At 57.6% G+C, this 15,437-nt stretch overlaps 1 protein-coding gene across 4 annotated transcripts in view; it reads right to left on the bottom strand.

Moving 5' to 3' along the window:
* PTPRN2 (protein tyrosine phosphatase receptor type N2) overlaps window positions 1–15,437 on the bottom strand; it is a 695,060-nt gene that overhangs the window by 219,074 nt on the left and 460,549 nt on the right. For all 4 annotated transcript variants that reach the window (XM_036999404.2, XM_036999402.2, XM_036999403.2 and 1 more), the window contains one exon: window positions 9,883–9,947. In XM_036999404.2, the coding sequence (XP_036855299.2) occupies window positions 9,883–9,947 (65 nt within the window). The remainder of the gene's footprint in view (window positions 1–9,882; window positions 9,948–15,437) is intronic.

Genomic DNA, 15,437 nt, shown 5'->3' with positions numbered 1-15,437 from the left:
AGGTGGCACACAGCCTGGGGACAGCTGTGGGCCTGGCACCTGCCAGCCTTCAGGGCTCCGCCCAACTTTAGGATCACAGGGTGAGGACGTTTCCCAGGAGCAAAGCTCCTGCATGGGGAGGGGAGGGTAGCACCAGCTTGGGATGGGCTGTGGCGCCCCCAGAACTCCAGGTGTGACCTCTTTGTGGGAAGGGTCTTTATCTTTACAGAGGTGATCCCACTGCAGTGAGGTCGTACGGGTGGGTCTCAGTCCAGTAAGGCTGGTGTGCTTGCTGACAAAGAGGGGAAGTTTGGGCACAGACGTGGACCTGTGCGGCCATCAGCGGGCTGGGGAGGAGCCTTTCTGAGCCCGGAGCTGGTTGGTGCACTGGGGAGGAGGACACGGGCCCCGAGTCAGGCTGCCTGGAGGTGAGGCCTGGCCGCCGCTTCCCCCCGGAGCTCCCCTCTCAGCTTCCGCGCTGCAAAGTGCCTGCTGCCCGGCCTGGCACTGACCACCAGCGGGTGTGCCTTCACTTCAGTGCCCCTGCCCTCCATCGAGCACCTTGCATCTTAGAGGCTGAGCCTGAAGCGGGCCCTGGAACACCCCATTCTGAGGGCTTTCGGGGTGTCTCTAGAGGCTAGTTCTTCAAATGAAAATAACTTGTGAACCGTACTACCAGCTCTGCTGTGGGGACAGGCACACCCATCAAGAGGTCCTTCATTTATTACGGGGACAGTCACTGAGTCCCAGCCTAGACGGCAGCCGTGAGTGAAGCCTGTATCATGCGTATTTCATAAAAAGGCAGCAAAGGTTTAGGACCGGCGGGCGGAGTGGGGGGATGGGCCCGGCACAAGCTGCTGCTGCTGTCGGCAGACGCAATGCTTTCATTTTACCTATTTACCCTGACGTTGAGTAAAAACTAAGTTTGTCCGCGTAAGAGCCGCCGTGTCACACGACGCCTCTGCTGCCTGTAGACCATGAGACGTGTGGAGAAGGCAGCGTGGCCCGCGAGACGTGGTATCTGTGCAGCGCCTCGGGAGGAAGGGCGACTCACAGGAAACCCCTCCTGTCCGGGTGTCGAGCACAGCGAATCGCACCCGCCACGGTCTGGGCGGTCTCCCTCACTTCCTAGGAATAAGCACACCGAGCAGAGCAGCACGGGGCGGGAGGCGGCCGGCCAGCAGGGCGCAGGGTGTCGGGGCTGCTGCTGCAGATCTGCAGCGTCTCCCTTTCCAAACACAAGTTAGGACTACCAACAGGCACACAGGCTTTTCTTAGCACTGATGCAATTTCTGCATTTACAAGAAAAAACCCAGTTTTCTCTGTCTAGAAATGCAGACTAGAATAAGGTGACACTGAATGACAATCACAGGAAGCTCAGATCTCCTGTGCTGCCAGAGCACCAGCGCGAAGGGGTCCAGTAGGGGCCCCAAGCTGCCCCGGGCAGCTCTGGGCTCCCTTCCTGCCTGGAGCCCGAGCAGAGGTTTGGTTCTGGCCCAGGAGGCCCAGGACACCGCGAGGGCTTTGCAGGGGTTGGGGTGGAGGGGCACTGCTGGCAGTTCCCTGGAACCCCACATGGTTTCGGTGTGTGCATGTGTATGCGTATATATGTGCATGTGTGTATCTGTGTGTGTGCCTGTGTGTGTCTGGAGGGAGGCTCCCAGAGGACCCTTGACCACGGGGTCTGTGCCCCCCGTCTGGTGGCAGCCAGCTAGGTGGGCAGGAGGCGAGTGCAGGGCCCGGGGCATGTGGCGCAGGAGGCTGCCTCGCTTCTCACTGGAGCCACCAGGCACCTGCCAACACGTCCCCATCCCCATCGCGGGTCACGGTCTCCTTGCCCGAGAGGCTGGACAACTCACAGCCCGAGAGGCTGAACAACTCACATCCTTCCTGTCCCTGTCACCACCCACACACAGGCTCTTTTCTCTTGAATTTCCAAACACACGCCTTGATCCAAACGCCAGGGTAATCTTAATTAGTGTGTCCTGCTGTGCACACCACTGAACCATGGAGGAGCTTCATACACGTGTGATGACTTAAGATATTTTTAACACTCTCTCCAGTAGCCTTTGAGGTCAATGGTGGTGAGGACGTGGCTCAGCCACGAGCTCAGGGACATTCATACATGGTGGTGTTTCTACTCACGCCCTCACTGACTTAAACATGGACATGTTCTCATCAACTTTAGTTGCATGTTTTGTCCTTATTAAAATTGTGAAAACTGTTATAAAGATAAAATGGCTGAGAAGCACGCACATGCAGGCCCAGTGGTGGCCCCGTGGTTTTCTGCTGCCCTGTGGTTATGAGGACGTAGCCTGTGGGGGCTGGGTGGGCCTCACAGGCGTCTCTGCACTGCCGCTGTACCTATCCGTGAAGCTAAGCTATGATTGGGGAATAAAGTTAAAGAATGGTGTCAAAGGTTTTGTCAAAGGAGAGAGGTGGTTTACCGCCCACCGTCCTTGCGCACAAGTTTATGTGGCCGCCTCAGAGTCAGGAGTCTCTCAGTGACGTTTGAGGGAATCATTGAATTCCATTTGATTATTGTGATATAATGAGTTATCTTCCTATGGCTTTATATTTACATCAGTGTTGGCTTTTCACAAAGCTTGTTTCCATTTTCTTACCTGGTAAATGGTGTCCTGACAACATCTGGGGGTGGGATGACTAAGCCAAAGAGCCAGCCCTCCCTGGGGCTGTGGACACTGCCACCTGCCACACTCGAATCCAAGTGCCTAAGTATTAGCACACCTGACCTCTCCTGAAGAAGCCGGGTGGTGTGGTGGGCTATATCTGCAGCCACTCCCACCGATGAGTGTGGGCGAGACCAGTCCCACTGCATGTGGCTGGACCTGCATCTGGCGGGGGTGGGCTTCCTGACGCACCACAAAGCTCATCTGGCTGAGGCCTCAGCGGCTCCCATGTGCTCACCGTGCTGCCCAGCCCCACTGGCGTGGCCACCACAGCATCTCTTCGAGCCAACAGCTCGTCAGCCAGCCTGTGAGCATGTACTCGGCAGGTCCCCACTCCCCCTGTGGTGTGGGGAGGGACATGCCCCTCAGCCTGGCCATCAGGCGGCACCAGTCCTTCCCAACCAGTCTTCTTTGGGAGGAGTTCACTCTGGCGGCCTCTTCACTCTGAGGCCCAAGGCCCACCCCCCATCAAGTCCTCTCCTGGGTCCGGACCTGTGGACCTGGCACTCTGGGGCCCAGCTGCTCACGCCCCGCAGCATGCCGGTGACTCAGCGCTCGGCAAGCCAGCCACACTGTCCCCATTCTCCTGCCAGCTGACTTGGCCCAAGTCTGCATTTGGCACCCGAGTTCCTCTGAGCAACCTCCTGAACCACTGGCCTTGGTTTGAGTGACAGCTACTGAAAAAGGAGCATGTTCTTCAAAAGGCCGACCAAGTGGGATTTGGAAGGAAACAGCTGTTTTCCCAAGTGTCCACTCTGCCATCTCCACTGTGTCCCCCAGCTTTTCACAGTGACGGCTGTCGTGGACCCGCCCACAGACCCCTGCTGACACGCATCACACGGCACATTGCTGTTAATTTGTGGGCTGGGGTTTGATCACAGAGCCAGGGACACGAGGGGCTTCGGGCCACAGCCTTTGCCACAGAAGTCTTTCCTTGAACAAAACCATACGCAGGAGTCCAGTAAGCAATGGAAGGACCAGAAGCACAGACCTAGTTAAGCCTGAGGGTGGGACAGGGGGTGCTGAACCCTTGAACCCCAGGCTCTTTGAGGACGTCTCTGAAAACCACACCTGCCCTCCGACCGCATGGGGATGGTGTCCAGGACAGCAGCCGCCTGGGCACAGTGCCTGAGTGTCTGGAACGGCCGAGGAGGAAGGAGGAAGGTCTCCTGGCCTCCCCTGCCGCCCCAGGCCAGGGGACCCCCCGGAGGCTCCTCCCGTTCCTGGAGGGTGAGTCCTTCTATCCCAGGAGAAGCAACCTGGCCAGCAGGTCACGCTCAGCAGGCGCGGCACCCACCTCACCGCCCCCTCCATCAATTCCAGTGGAGACACCCTCAGGTCCATTTCTTCCGTTGCCATCTCCTTCTGATGGCCGTGTCTCCTCAAACAGATTCACTGTACCTGTGTGCTTTCCTTGTGTTAACCCGTCCTTGTTGCTTCAGCCCGGGGCCCTAGGAGGGCAGAGGAAAGGCGCTTCCTCCCCCCCTCTCCCACCTGCTCGGTGCAGTGGTGGGTCCATCGCCCCCAGGAGGCCCAGCTGGGGCTGGAGGCGGAGGCCAGTCTGAGCCTTGCATGAAGGCGCTTCCCGCTGGGAGAGGCAGGCTCTTTGGCAGCCGCCTTGCAGCCCTAGCCCGATGCAGCCAGGCCGCGAGGCGTGTGTCAGCCCATCTCCCACACGGTGCCAGGCAGGTTCATCGCACAGCTCCGTGCGTATCACACTGTGAACGAATCGGGGAGCGGTCCCTTCCTTCAGATACACGTGCAGAAGTCATGCTTGTGGACCTGCCCCTGGGGGCAGTCACCTAGTTTTCTTCCAAATATTTGAGGTTTTCTTTGTAATATTTTAATCCACAGTTGGAAGAAGCATGACTTTATTAATTTGAAAAAAGTGTAAACCCTTTCCAGATATCAGAGATAAGATTCTGAAATCCATCAAAATAACCCAATCTATTAGGAATGTGCTCATGTACTGTCATCTGTTCATTTCCTTCAAATTTTGTTTTGAGATATTTCCATTTGGCTTAAAATGTCTTAATGCGCTATCTGTCATCACATGTGTGAATCACACGCGCCAGGGAGAGATCCTGTAAGTGCTGTTAGATTTCTGGTAATCAACTCTGCTGAACATTCCAGAGTCGGGAATTAGCAGAGACGTTCCTGCCAAACATGCTTCCAAAGACACTGGAGTCATCGTAGTCAGTCAGGCTCTCTACTGTGCGGGCGATTAAAATCAGAGACACCATTACTTTTTAAGAATACCTCAACTTTCCCCTTCTGCTCCCATTTCACTATCCAAAACCCACTCTAAGTAGGCAGGGATGTGGGGCTGGGACTGCACGCATGCAGCATGCAAACGGCGTGAGCTGGGGTCATCACCAGCAGATGATGGATAACGTGAGGAGCAAGATCTGGGGAGCCCCCGGGAGACAGCCGGGTGGGGCGGGACGGGGCTGGGTGGGGGTGAGGGGCCCCCAGGGGACAGAGCAGGTCAGGGGGGGCCTAGGGTCCCAGAGACAGACCAGGGGTTTGGGGGCCTGAGGCGGCGGTGACGTGGTAGATGGGGAGGCACCCTCAGCACAGCCAGGGTTTAGAAGGGAGGTGAGTCAGCAAAAGCTGCCAGGAGGATGAGGACCCCAAGACTGGGAAATTGAGGGCTGGTCCTGGCGGCTGTGAGGGGGGCGGGTGGTGGGGACTGGCTCCGGGAAGCCAACGGATGTTCTGAAGGGAGACACAGAGACCTGGCTGCCCAGTCAGAGGCTGGCGTTGGGCTGTTTTATTTTAGTAGGTGGGTTTGTGTGCGGACAGTAACTGGCTGGACAGAGGGACAGAAGGCTAGGTGAGCGATTGCTGGCCTGGGAGGGGCGAGGAGGTGGCCCAGCTCACAGGAAGGGTGCCCGCAGCCCCAAGAGGGAGGAGGCCTGGATGGGATGTGGGACGTGCTCAGAGGGTAGGTGTCGGGATGGCAGATGAAGGGTGTGCACATTGTGTGTGTACATGTGCGTGTCTGTGTATGTGTTGTGCATGCACACAGTGCTTGTGTGTTGTGTGGGTACATGCGTGCACGTGTGAATTGTGCATATGCGGTGTGTGGTCACGTGTTATGCATGTGTGTACATGCACAGTGTGCATGCATGTGTGCATACAATGCTCGTGTTGTGTATATGTACATGCATGTGTGTGTACTGTGTGCCTGTGTGTACACATATGCACATGTGTTCATTGTGTGCATGTGCTGTGCATGCATGTGTTCACTTTATTTGTGTTATGTGTGCATATACGTGTGCTCATGTGTTGAGTGTATGCACTATGTTGCTTGTGCATGCGTGTGTACATCTGTGCACGTGCATACACATGGGGTGATTGCCAGTGTGAAAAAAGAGGAGAACAATGAAGCGATGTAGCCTGTGGGAGTGTGACCATCCTCAGGAATCATCGCCGCCGATGCTGGGGGTCTTTGTTGCTTGTGGCGACAGCAGAGGGTACAGCTGGCTCCTGCCACTGGGGGGCGGGCAGAGGAAAGTCAGTATTTCCTGAGAGCATGGGAGCTCCTCGCAGCACATGGTTGGGCTTGACACGGCTGATGGGCATGTGTGTGAGTTACATGGGGGGCACCCGTGCACTGGTGCACAGGGGACAGGAGACTTCACAATGCACGGGGCTCAACGGGTCAGACCCAGGAGGGTGGGGACTTGGAATAGAGGGACATGGCCAACATATGGCTGGGAGGGCCAGCCGGCAGGCCCCAAAGTGGGCGCAATGTGAGGGCACCAGGTGGAGGACACCAGAGGTGGACTGTGCACATGAGACGCAGAGCAGTGGAGGTGATGGGAGGCATCCTCCTGGGAGGCAGTGATGGGCCTTGTCTGTGTGGGCCTCCGGTTCCCAGGGCTGGGAGTGCTGGTGAGCTCACGCTTGCCCGTCCCTGAAAGAACGCACATGCTGGGCACTCAGTGATCGTCTTCTGAATGAATGAACTATGGACAGTGCCCTGAACTGAGCAGGGTACGGCCTTTCCTTACACACCAGCAGCACCGAGCAGGCCTTGTGCAGCTGGGGGAGGGAAGGAGAGCCTTCAGATTCCAAAAGGGAGGGAGAAATCAGGGCCAGGGGCTACAGGGGCTGTGCACGCAGACAGCTGGCAGCTTCACATGGACCCGCAGGCGTGGGCCTGAGTGGGACATGTGGACAGCACTGTAGGCCTATGCCGGCCTACATCGGGAGAGCCACCTCTCCCGGAGGTGCAGAGCGAGGTGGGACGCAGAGCCACGCGGGGTGCAGGGCTGGGCCCAGGTTTTACTGCCAGAATGAGGCAGGAGCCTCAAGGTGGGCCATCAGCCCCGTGAGATGCAGAGGGTCCCCTGGGAGTGAGCGGAGCCTGCACAGAACTCCCACCGAGAGACCCACACCTCTGCTGCAGTGTGTTCCCGCTGAAGGTACGTGCCCACCTGACAGGAAGACCCTCGCACCACACGGGGAAAGGAGCCCCCCCCGGTCAGGGGAGTCCCAGGGCTTGAGGAGGGCAGGAGCCTGAAGTCAGCACCTGCTAGTGAGATGTGTGCATCAGAAACAGCAGAGCAGGCTGACGAGATGAAAGGTAGAATCAGAGACACAGGGAAGTGACAGGACAACAGGAAAGGGGAGCAGGTAGACAAAGACGCGCTAAACACTCCTTTCCTAGAAAGGAAAAACACCGTCACTGGAGGGCAAGTGTCCAGCGTTTGGGATTCACAGACTAGATGCAGAGAACTCAGAAGGTAAGGAAACAGTGTCCAACCCAGCCTGTGACGTGAGGGGTGCACAGAGCCGTCTGGGCTGCAGGCGGGGGAGCAGGTGGACGCGCCTCCCAGGGCCGGGCGAGAAGCAGGCAGCAGTGACGAGCAGGTGCTCAGGGTCCAACTGTTTCACACCTGCTATCCCAGCAAGTCCCACAGGCTGACAACGGGTACTATGCTCGCCCTCACTGGGCAGGACAGGACACCCAGCCAGGCGGGGAGAACAGAACCTGGGACAGGCCACGCGAGAGGGGGTGGAGGATGGTGGACGGCGGGTGGCCTTGGGGAGCGAGAAGGGCTCTGTAGGGCTGAAGACCCCAGGGTCTCTGATTTGGGAAAGTCACGGAGGTCAGAAGTCGCCGGAGAGGTGAGCCCCAAGCTGAGGGTCCAGGACACCAGCAGGTGCTGCCTACAGGGCACAGTGGCTGTGACACTGGGGAGTGGCCAGTTGAGGAAGTGCCTCCCAGCGGCTCCCAGGCAGAACAAGCCTCTCCTGGGAGGCCGCAGTGAAAGCTCTGCCCCGGGCCCGGGTCTTACTGATCATCGCATTTGACCTCATGAAGGCTTAGGGGCCAGCTGGGCTGGGGGGCACATGAGAGCCCATCAGCAGCTCAGCCCATTCATGCCCCCAGAGCAGCAGGGAACCATTTCCATGGGGAAGAGGCCCTGAGGGTGATGCCAGGCTGGGTGTCATGCCGAGTCCTCCCAGCCCATCCCTGTGTGGGGAAGTTGGGGTTCCTATGGGCAGGATCCTCACTGAACTTAAACCACCTGATGATGTAACTGGCCTGTTGCTGGGCTGCCGCTTCCACACCTTTAGGCAATGAGCTATTATTGCGCTACACAGAGAGCTCGGCCCAGTGCTCTGGGCAGGGGGTAGAGACGTTGGTGCTCGACCTGCTGCTGGGAGAACAAGCCGGGTGATAAACCCTTTCACACCAAAGAATGTTTTGCTGTCAATTTCTTTGGTCACATTGATTCCATAGCGAACTTGCCTGGGGCTGAAACCCATTGGCAGGACACCTGACTCCTACACTTTATGAGGGCAGAGCCCCATCACCTCCAGTGCAGAAACACCCCCAGTGCAGTCGGCCCCCGATGTGGCCCCACAACCTCCGGTAAGAGAACACACACACCAGCAGCTCCCTCCCCGCTCATGTCACACGAATGGCTGTACCCTGAAATCTGGGTTGCTCCCCAATGAATGGACACCGCCCGTATTCCTCCTGTAGGACAGCGCAGCACCAGATGTACCCCACCTATGAGTTTAAGATGGGGACTGCATGTCTTTGCTACACCCAAGAGCTGGAGCTGCGTCGGGACTCCTGAGGGCCTGTGTTCCCAGGCCACTGTGGCCCTTCGTGCCGCTGGGCCCTGAGCCTCCAGGGACACAGCCACCCGGGCGCCGTACCTCTCTTCTGAGAAAGGTGGCTTCATTCAGTCCCTTCAACCCTTTCCTGACAAGCTTCTGCCGGGCGCGCTGTGCCCCTCTCCTGCACCTGCAGCTGGCCCGCGGGCATCTGCAGGGCACCATGCTCTCTGTAAGGCTGCTTTCATGGGCACCCCGCCTGGGGAGCATGGGGGCTCTGTTGGTGAAGAACAACCAATTACACATGTTCTCATTTCAAGAGCCGGACTCATGAGTGCCGAACAGGTTCCCCGATGCGTGCGGCTCACCTGAAGTGGCTCTGCAAGGAGGTCTCTGCTGCCAGCAAGAGCTCTCGTAAATAAGCTGCCTTGGAATAGTTAATTATCTGTAATGGTGAGTGCCATGAAATTTAAAATTGCAAACGCAAGAGCACAGATCGGTTTCAGTCCACGCTGACTTAGGAGTGGCAGCGATCCACCCCGGAGAGGAGCCATGCCCAGGGCTCTGCGCACAGTTCACCAGACTGCCCCGATCGGGAAGCAGGCCCCCACCAGCGGGCCCGAGGCGAGGCCGCCAGCTTTGGCTGCTGATGGAGAGTCCGGTCAAGGGCCTCCTTGGGTCCCACACAGCAGTGTCAGGACGTGACTGCTGTTGAGAGATTTTAGATCGCGCATGGCCACTCGCGCTCCTCTGTCGCCTCACCCAAATACGCGACTTTCACTAATGAAGATACAAGTCTGCCCCACAGAGCCCCGGGGGAGGCCGCCTTCTTGGCCGGCTCACATCACAGACTTGGCAATTCCAGAACATAAGAAGCGGCGCTGAGGTTCACTGAAGGCTTCCATGTTTTCCTGACCCATGACCACTTTTTCTCAAGTAGAGACGGAGACGTGGTTTCAAAGGCAACAGAAGCTACCATGTCAGCCAGGCGCCACGCGTTGGCACGCTCAGCCAACGGGCAGACACCCGGCGCCAGCCCACCAGTCGCCCCGGAGTCCACGCCGCCACCCAGCCTGTGCTGCCAGGCCCCACCGCCCATCGGCGCATCTGAGGTCTGCCCTCAGTCACTCACCAGCCCGGTTCCGGTTTGAAGAATTTTCAGTCCAGACATTTTTTCCAGTCTGTCCCTGTTGTCAGCTGTGAGGAAAGGTCAAGAAGCACAGGGTCAGCTGGGGAGACAGTCATTCTCGAGGCAGCCGGAGCTGTCCCTCTGCCCAGAAGCTCGCTTAGACCGCTGGCCCGCCGGCGAGCAGGGCCGGAGTCGGGGCCCGACCCGAGGCCTGGCCCCACTGCAGCCCTGATGCCCGCGGGGCCTGCCTGCGAGCACCTTCAGCTTCCCCTGCAGACGCTGTCCTGGGAGACAGCCGTGCAGACGGGACCAGGAGCCACACCGAGACACGTCTGCCAACTGCCAAGGCCCACGTCTTTTATTTCATTTTTTGAAATACTCCAGTTTTTACTGTTTTTGGACTTCATATAAACCACACTGGTTGGGCTTTCTGGTGTGGCTTCATTTTTTAGCAATGTTGTCCATCCGGTTGGCTCATTCGCAAAGCTGTACCCAAACACCCCTCAGTTATCACACATTGTCTTTAGGGGATGTTGAATTTGTTGGTCTTATAGCAGTGCTGCTACAAACATTTACTTTCATGTCTTTTGTTTTATTCCTTTCTTATTTTTTATTTTTATTTTTATTGAGGCACACATAGTAAAATGCACAATTCTTAGCGTACAGGTCACATAAAGACTTAGATGCGCGGACTCTTAGCTGTATAATCACAGGGAATGTGTTCCAGGGTCACTGGAAGGCAGGACAGAGTGAGCCTTCACCCCGCTGGTGCCGGGCGCCATTCTACACCCTTCTTTGTGACCGTACAGGAAACATTCCTTGTGAGTCAGCTCCAAAGCCTCATCCTACCTGGCTCCTGACTTAGAATTAGGAAGACTTTCTGAGAATGAATCATCCTCCATATCAGACCAAGAGAAACGAGCTCTGGCAACAATTAGCAGATGTAAATGACAACTCAGCAACCCTCACGCTCACAGGCAGCCCCACCTGCCCCAGTGGCTGCGAGAGGACGTTGTGTCACAAAGCAATTGACCTTGGCTATGATTCTGTAGAAATATTCTTTTGGATAAAGCCCCTGTCATTCTGGAAATGAAAACCAGGAAAAAATAGAATTTTATCACAAGCCCTAAGGATTCAGAGCGCACTGCCATTGTGATGCGCAGAGTGAGAGCCCGTGAAAACAGCAATTACCGTCGCCCCTCACGGCGAGGCACCCACGCTAGCCCTGGGTAATGGAATCACATCTTTCAGGGAGCAACCGCGGGATCCTGTTACAGCCGGCCTTCCCCACCTGTGGGGGCTCTGCATTGTCTTGCAGGAAGTTGTTCCCTTTCACCAAAGGACGTTATTCTCACATTTAGGTAATCACCCGCATGCCGAGACGGGCCCACGCAGGCCCCCCGGGTTGGAGCTGCAGGTTAGGGCCCTGGACGCTGGCAGCCCGGGGAAACCCTGCATGGAAGAGACGGAGTGAAAGCAACCGATTTTAATGTCCTCCTTCGAACAAAGCGAGTGCTCACTGAACGGCCTGCTCCTCCGTGGGAGTGACTGTGAGCCCTGAAACAGGCTGAGGAACAGGGAGCACAGGAAGGTGGCACTTCACAAAGACTCCCCATGCTGGTGCAGAGCGGTCCCAGGCTCCTCAGGCCTGGGGGCCCCACAGAGACGGCGTGGGTGACCAGCCCCGTCCAGCGCACTTGCCACGGCCGAGGGTCTTGACCTGCCCCGGCCTGAGCTGAGTCCCAGCAGCACCTTCCCTGCAGAGTCGGGGTGGGCTGCGTGACCACAGGCCACACTCGCCGCCCTTACCCACCTCCCACCATGCAGAAAGGCAGGCACTGGCCCTTCTCTGCCTGAACACCTTGTCCGTTCCCCTGTCAGCATTAAGGTTCAGCAGAGCTTCCCAGCCCTTCCCCTCGGGCCTCCCCAAAACATGCAGAGCCTTCCCCGGCCAGTCCCCAAGGTCCAGGCTGGTGTCCTTGCTCCAGACCCTTAGGCAAGCCCTTCTGCTGCCAGAAATGCACCGCCCACCTTCTCAGCCCCCTGAGAATATGACCCCCCTCCAAGTAGCCCAGGCTCCCTGAGCTGGGAGGTCTTCCTGACAGCCCCCACCCCTAGAGCCCATGTCCTCACGTTCCTCAGAGCCATGGAGTGCTCACTACACCCCTGCCATGTCCCGGTGTGGACTGTCATTCCTGTGTGTGCATAACGTCAAGACGCTGCTGTGAAGTCACCCAGGGTGGGGGTGCCTGGGGTGGGGTGTGAGCAGCAAGTGACATGTGCTGCCCGTCGGAGTGGCAGGCGCGACTCAGCATGCAGATCACAGGGCAGCGTGTGGTGTGTCCTGCCGTGATGAGCTGGGACCCGGCCCTTTGCTGGCCTCACGACCTACGGTCCACGTGCAGCTGACCTTCCCTGGGGGCTGCTCAGTGACTGGCTCCCAGGATCCCCTACAGGCGGTGAGCCAGCTGCAGCCCCACCTCAAAGTGCTCTGCTTGCACTCGGAGCCTAGGGTGTAACATGCCACCTTCCCTTCATTTTAACTTGGTTATTTCCCCATTTGCTGGGGTTTGTGGGAAGGCCGGTCACGGCTGTGGGGCCGTGGGCCAGCGTGGTCTGTCAGTCCTACGTGAGGCCGTTTGAGGAAGGAATGTGCCTCCTGGTGTCTATCAGAGAATTCCCACTGGCACCTCCATCGAGCTCCGGGAGCTCCTGGAAGGGGTGCAGGCCGCTTGGAGGGTCACCATGCAGGCTTTCCAAGACACGTCGCCTCGCCAACACTCCTGACGGCCTGGCGACACCGCAGGGAAGATCACGGGGCACTGGGGGGCCACTCGGAGGACCGGGTCTCCCGGCAGAAAGCCCAGCCCACTCCTGTGGGAAAGGTTCCTTCTGACGTGCGCGAGGGTGACTCCTGATGAAGGGGTCGGAACGAGCTCATTCCACAAGCACACGCAGCTCCAGGCAGGCAGGAAGCGTCGCCTCCCTGGCTGAGTGGTGATGTTTGCTTTTCCAGTGGCACCTGAAGTCACAGCCTCTTTGAGCAGGTGAGACACAGCACCGCACCCAGGTCAGCCCATTGCACGCCTGTTCCCACACCCACTGGGTGTCCCGGGGCACACGTCCGACGCATCCTTGTGTGTCCAGGGCCAGTGTACAGCTGGGGCACGTGCGGTCTTTCCAGCAGGAAACGCAGGCTCCACAGGCCACAGCACACTCTCCAGCTGTTCGGTGGCCTTCTAAAGATTTAGTTTACAGTTCAAAACCATCAGCAATTGAGACAGACAACCTGACTGTACAAATTAGGGCTGTTTATAAAGTACTGAAGGGTTTTTAAAGAGTGTGGGATGTGTCTCCCTTGTGAACTAACCAAGGCTAAACTGTTAAGTCAAAATCCAAATAATCAAGGCGAAGACAAAAACAGTGATCAGACTGCCACACACAGGGAGGCCAGCGCTGCTCACACCCTCCCTTACCTGACCCTTAAAACCACCTGGACTTAGCTCGCACCACCTCCACTTCAGACATGGGGAAACGAGGAACAGCGTGGTGAGGCCGAGAGCAGGGGCGGGTCTCTTCCGAAACCCCAGGATCCGAGCCACGATCGCGGCCTCTGTTTCCAAGTGTCTCAGTCAGTCTGGGCTCCATGATGAACACCAGAGACTCACAGCATAGCCAGCTGACGCTGACCTCTCACCACTTGGGGGCACGTCGGGGTGGGTGTCTGGTGGGGACCCTCTGCCTGCTTGCAGACGGCCACCTTCAGCCATGACCTCACTGGGTGGAGAGGGTTTCTCTTCTCCCCTTACAAGGACATGATGTCCTACCTCATTAGGACCCCACCCTCCGGCTGCATTGAAACTTTATTACCTCCCTTACCTGCAAATACAGATTGGGGTAGGGTGTAAACATGAACTTGTGAGCCACCACCCAGCCCAAGCTCAAGGCCAGTGACCGGGAAGAGCCAGCCTTTGGGCTGACCTGCTTGGGGTCACCATCCAGGCGGTGGGGTGGGCCGGGCACCTGGGAATTCTAGGTGTGTCAGCTTTAAAGGCTGGGCTGATGGAAGCCCCTGGGAATTACCCAAAAGATGGCCGGCTCTTCCATCTAATGGGCCATCAGCCTGAGACCAGTGTGTCGGGACATCACGCCTGCGGTGGGGTTATCCACCCTCCGTCCCATAGACCTTCACCCAGAGTGCGAGGTGCTAACTACCTGCTCGTAAGCAGTCCCCCTTTGAGCTCTTCCAAATAACACATGCACATGTGCACAGGGCTGGGACAGCCCCAGGGGCGGTGCCCTGTAGTGTCGACCAATCACGTTTCTGTTAACCCACAGATTCTGTTCCACAGGGGCAGCGTCTCCACACAGCGGGGTGGGGGGGCGTCCACCCCATTCTCAGCTCTTTGCCCATGTTTCTCCCTACTTTCCCCAGGACACCACGAGCAGCCGGCATCTGGTGGAGGCAGTCGTGCCCGCTGGAGTCCCTCGATGCCAGCATGGGGCCTTGGGAAGGGTCCAGAGCGTCAGCCATGAGGCCCCAGGGAGCACCCCCAGAGTTGTAGGCACCGTGCTTACAGGCTCACGGCACCCCGTGCCACGTCAGCCCCCAGTGCCATGCTTGCTGCTTGCAAACCTGCCCCCCGCAGTCCTAGGGCCGCTGCACTGGGCAGTCTCACTGGGTTCCACCCACATCTGCACACTCACGCCCTTGGTGGCTGGGATGCAGCGACACCAGAGAGCCACACACCGACTCCATGGTTGTGCTTATTCGCGCCCTTCTTGGTCTTGGGCACCAAGTTCTCCAAGCAATGCTGCCTTGCCCTTCATTTGATTGCATTTGTTCTGTGAACATCCCGTTGGTGGGGAGGGTAGAAAAGAGAGGCCGTGCCATGCTGCCCACTTCTAGCACCCATAAAGGGCACACAGTTCATCCTACACCCAGTTGGTCCATTTTCTTTCCAGCCCAAATCGTCCAGCATGAGTATGAGCCTAATAGGCTCAGCACGGTTGCGCTGCCAGACCTCCCAACACCGGCCCCACATCACGCTCCCGCATTTATTACTTAGTTTCCTCCCAGGGTTCTGTGCACAACCACGTGGCTTCCTGGACCCCCTCCTGCTGCGTGGGACTGCCTGCCACGCACATCCTGCCCCTCACGGGCATGGCATTGCCTCCACCAGGTGTTCACGTTGGGCTCAGGGTGAATCCCCGTGAGCCACCGGGCCGGCCCCTCCTCTGCAGACACTGCTTAGTGCAGGATCGCCGCCTTCCTTTCTGCAGACTCCGCGAGAACACTGCCGTTCCCCCAGTCTCTGCTGAAGCAATTTTGGGGAAAGAAAAGCCTTGCTTCCTTTCACTGGCAGTTCTGCCAAATGTCGGCTCTGAGTCATTTTTGTGGCCATGTATGGGCTCTGAGCCGGTGGGCAGGAGACCCCTGGAGAAGCTGCTTTAATAAAGGCAAGAACAATGTATAAAGCCCATTTTTATCTTCACAAGATACAAAAAAGGTTTCCAAGCACAAAAAGAAGTCCTTCAAAATTAAATTCACCAGATGA

The sequence above is a fragment of the Manis javanica genome, chromosome 6 (assembly GCF_040802235.1).
Source record: "Manis javanica isolate MJ-LG chromosome 6, MJ_LKY, whole genome shotgun sequence".
Classification (NCBI taxonomy): Eukaryota; Metazoa; Chordata; class Mammalia; order Pholidota; family Manidae; genus Manis; species Manis javanica.
This window is presented reverse-complemented; position numbering and strand designations above follow the sequence as displayed.